The sequence below is a fragment of the Canis lupus genome, chromosome 18 (genome assembly GCF_048164855.1).
Source record: "Canis lupus baileyi chromosome 18, mCanLup2.hap1, whole genome shotgun sequence".
NCBI lineage: Eukaryota > Metazoa > Chordata > Mammalia > Carnivora > Canidae > Canis > Canis lupus.
Window position 1 is genome coordinate 59,337,717 of NC_132855.1, and position 4,775 is coordinate 59,342,491.

A 4,775-nucleotide genomic window follows, 5' to 3' on the forward strand; every position below is an offset into this window, starting at 1 on the left:
TCTAATTGACAGAGCTCTTTTACCCTTGAGAGGAAAAGTCCACTTTCTGTGAGAACAATGAGGAATAAAAAAAAAATAGAACAAATAGCGTGCACACTTTTATAACTATTTTTGCTAGCGTAAAAATATTTTAACTGTTTTGCCTTAAAATATAAATAACTACAATATATTGACATCTTGCTTTTAAAATAAATTATAGGAAGCACAACAATTATTAAACAAGTAAAAATAAATACTCTAGATTCCTAGTGTTGTTAATTTATGTAAAAAGACATAAAGGAGAAGAGAAGGAGCATTAAAAAAGGTAAGACGGAGTGGGCACCTGGGTGGCCCAGTGGTTGAGTCTCTGCCTTTGGCTCAGAGCATGATTCCGAGGTCCTGGGATTGAGTCCCACATTGGGCTCCCCACAGGGAGTCTGTTTCTGTCTCTGCCTATGTCTCTGCCTCTCTCTGTGTGTCTCTCAAAAATAAATAAAAACTTCTTTTTTTCAAAAAATGAAATAAGAAGGAAATCTGGAAAAAGAGACATAGACTGGTTCTGCCAACCAAGTTAAGTAATGAATTCACTCATCAAATATACATTTTGAACATTTTGCAAGCTATGAGACATACAGAAGGAGGTATTAGTGCTGGACAGAGATAACTATTACCTAGTCAGCCTGGTAGGGAACACAGGAAGTAGCACAGAGTGAGAGGTATTGAATTGAGATCTGTCAAGGGAGTTCAGCCAAAGAGTGGGGAATGGGGACTAGGGTGGCAAATGATTTTCTATGTGTGAATGTGCAGAATTTGTAGAGAACATAACACCTGAGGATGCTACAAGCTGCTGGGTATTGTGGGAGCTCAAGCAGAGGGTGGAATTTGTGGGTAGACTCACTGAGCCATGTCATACAAAGGTCTTGAAATCTAAACTGACCTTAGATAAACTTCTATATTTTCTTTCCAAGCACACTACAATTTTCCTATATCTTTCTGCTATATCTAAAAGAAGGAAGAAAAAATAAAAATAAAAGAAGGAAGGAGCACCTTCCATTTCAAGTGACACAAATGAGGCAAGGTGAGAGGACTAGATGAGAGCTCATATTCACACAGAGAATTAGTTGTGATTTAGACCTCTTGAAAGCAGTATAATTTTTGTTTTCCTCTCTGCTTTGATAATTAATTTGTTTTATTACTTAAAACTGATACTATCGGGATATAAAGATAAGAGGAGAAGAAATGAAGACACAGAGAGTCCCATTGTTTCCTCAGACCCTGCAGCCTCCAAGGGATATTTGAATTCTCAAGTTTTCTGTCTATTCATTGAAACGTGCAAACCTATTTTGAATGGAAAACTTCCCCATTACCTTCTTCATTGAGTCTACAACCTCCCTGTTCCTTAGACTGTAGATGATAGGGTTCAGCATGGGAGTAAGGACGGTGTCAAACATAAAGAGAGCCTGGTTCAGAATGGGGGTGTGGGAAGATCCAGGCCTCATATATATTAGCATGGCTGGACCATAGTAAAAGATGACCACAGTCAGATGGGAAGAACAGGTAGCCAGAGCCTTTATCCTTCCCTCATGGGAGTTTATTCGCAGGACCTGAAGGAAGATGAGGATATAGGAGGTCAAGATGAAGCTTACTGGGAGAAGAACCACCACAATACTAGTCACTACTACTCCTTTCTCATAGGCTGAGATGTCCTCACAAGACAGCTTCAAAATGGCTTTGACCTCACAGAAGAAGTTGTGGAGTTCCCGGGGGCCACAGAGGGGAAAATGCATGGCATAGGCTGTGTGGGCCAGGGATGCTAGAGTCCCTCCCACCCAGGACCCAATGGCCATTCTCTGGGAGACCCGAGGGCTGATAATAATTGAGTACTTGAGAGGATTGCAGATGGCCACATAGCGGTCATAAGCCATGAGGGTCAAGAGTAGGCACTCAGCAATCCCCAGAGTCAAAGTGAAGAAGATCTGGGTCCCACAGCCAACCAGGGAAATATTCTTCTTTCCTGAGAAAAAATTAACCATCATTTTTGGGACTATGCTAGAGATGAAAGCCAGGTCAATGAGAGAGAGTTGGCTAAGCAGGAAATACATGGAGGTGTGGAGATGGGGATCCACCCAGATAAGGAAGATCAAAGTGGTGTTTCCTGTGATAGCAATGGTGTAGATGAGGAGGACAACAGAGACAAGAAGTCTGGTATGTTTCATTCCAGAGAAAAGGCCCAGGAGAATGAAGTCTGTGCTCAATGTCTCATTTCGTATCTCCATGCTTTCTCCTTACCAGCTTCACCTGAAAGATAGTGGAGGCTTTCATAACACATGTATATGAAGCAGTTCTATAAAATATGGTAACTGATTGCAAAACATGAACTATTTTGGGGGGGACTGAAAACAGAATTTCCCTACTTCAGAAGGATGTTTAAGTCACAGGATAGGAATTATTAACCATATCATGGAAATGAAATTATTTTTTTTCCATCAATGCTGCAGCCCATTCTACATTTACTTTTTGTACCTCACCTTTAATTCTCCTCTTTTGATAATCTAAAGAATTCTTAAATTCATACAGTTTTTTTCACATTAATGATTGTAATCAAAACAATGGCATAGCATAAGGAGAATGATGTAATAAAATACTTCTGTGATTCAGGGTTAACATAGATTAAATATGTCATGTGAAGTAAACAGCTATATTTTGGGAAACCCCAATATCATTTATTTAACTTGTTGAAGTTCCTTCAGTGAGTGGACCATTGAATGTTCCAACACATACTTGGCCTCAATAATATTTATCTCTTCACTAGAATGAATTTTGTACTCTCCCTCACCATCTGTATTCAGAATCAACAAGCAGCAAACTTAAATTTGATGTCTCCAAGAAGGGTGAGAAAGGAAATACCTCCTCCCCTTTTTTTGAATTATATTTGGTAGACAGTGTCACATTAGCTTAAGACGTACAAGATAGTTATTGGACTACTTGATATGTTATGCTAGTCTCACTCCAGGTGTAGCTATCATTTGTCATCATACAAAGCTATTTTAATACCATTGGCTATATTCTCTATGCTGTACCTGTTACCCCATAGCTTCCACTCCCTTTCACTAATTTTTGCCCATCTCAGCCACCCTTCCACCCTCTAGCCACAATCAGTTTGTCCTATGTATTTATGGATCTATTTATACTTTTTTTGTTTTTCTGCTTTGTTTCTTCATTTGTTTTATTTTTTAGATTCCACATTTAAGTGAAAGCATATGACATAAGCTTTTTCTTTCTGAATTATTTCACTTAGCATAATAACTTTTAGGTTCATCCATGTCACAAATGGCAATAAGACAAGGAAAATAGGCAAAAGGGATCCAGATTGGTATGGAAAAAGTTAAATTGCTGCTATTTGCAGATGGTATAACACTATACATAAAAACCCTAAACTCCACCAGAAAACTATCAGAAGTAATAAATATATTGATTAAAGTAACAGAATACAAAATTAATACACAGAAATCTGCATTTTTCTGCACTAATAACAAAGCAGTTAAAAAAGAAATTAAGAAAATGATTCCATTTAGAATGGCACCAAAAAGAACAAAATACCTAGAAATAAATTCATCCACAGAGTTGAAAGAACTGTATGCTGAACACTATAACACATTGTTGAAAGAGACTGAAGAAGAAAAAAGGAAAGATATTCCAAGCTCATGGACTGGAAGAATTATTATTATTAAAATGCTGATATTACTCAAAGCAGTTTACAGATCCAATGCAAGCCCTCTCAAAATACCAATAGCATATTTCAAAAACCTAGAATAAATCTGGATGCCTAGGGGGGCTCAGTTGGTTAAGCATCTGCCTTTGACTCAAGTTATGATCCCAGAGTTCCAGGATTGAGTCCCAAATTGGGCTCCCAGCTCAGCATGGTGTCTCCTTCTCCCTCTGACTCCCCTCCATCTCATGCTTTTTTCCCTCACTCTCTCTCTTAAATAAAAAATAAATAAATAAATAAATAAATAAATAAATAAAATCTTTAAACAAAACTAGAATAATTTGGATGCTAAAATGTGTAAAGAATCATAAAAAAGAATCCAAATAGCCAAAGCAATCCTGAGAAATAATGATGTTGAACATATATATCACAATCCTACATTTCAAAATATACTAAAAAGATATAATAATCAAAACAGGGTGGTAATACCACAGAAATAGACATTTAGATCAAAGAACAGAAAGAGAGACCAGAAATAAATCTACACTTTTATGGTCAAATAATCTATTAGAAATGAGGTAGGGATATGCAATGGGGAAAATACAATCTATTCAATAAGTAGTGATAGAAAAATTGGACAGCTACATGAAAAGAATAAAATGGGACCACTTTATTAAACTCTACACAAAAGTAAACTCAAAATGCATTAAAGATCTAAATGTGTGACCCCAATCCATAACAATTTTAGAAGAAAACATATCTAGTAATTTGATTGACATTAGCCTTAGCAACAGTATTCTAGATATGTCTCCTCAGGCAAAAATAATAATAATAAAACAAAACAAAACAAAATAAATTACTAGGACTACACTGAAATAAAAATATTTTGCACAGTGGAGGAGACCATTAATAAAAAATGCAATCTAACGAAAGGGAAAATATTTGCACATTATATGCCTGATCAGAAATCAACACCAAAAATATATACATAAGTTATACAACTCAACACCAGAACAAATGAATAATCCAATAGGTCAACACTTCATCATCTAACACTGAAATTTGCAAATCTCAGTGATAGAGAAAA

At 36.5% G+C, this 4,775-nt stretch overlaps 1 protein-coding gene across 1 annotated transcript; it reads right to left on the reverse strand.

The window, feature by feature from the left end:
- Positions 1-1,295: 1,295 nt before the first annotated feature.
- Positions 1,296-2,255, reverse strand: LOC140609393 (olfactory receptor 2L2-like). Its single transcript, XM_072784738.1, has one exon. The coding sequence runs from the start codon at positions 2,253-2,255 to the stop codon at positions 1,296-1,298; it is 960 nt and encodes a 319-aa protein (XP_072640839.1).
- Positions 2,256-4,775: the final 2,520 nt, after the last annotated feature.

Excerpts from the sequence above, each read along its gene's own strand:
- LOC140609393 (XM_072784738.1), bottom strand. The coding sequence starts at position 2,255 with ATGGAGATACGAAATGAGACATTGAGCACAGACTTCATTCTCCTGGGC.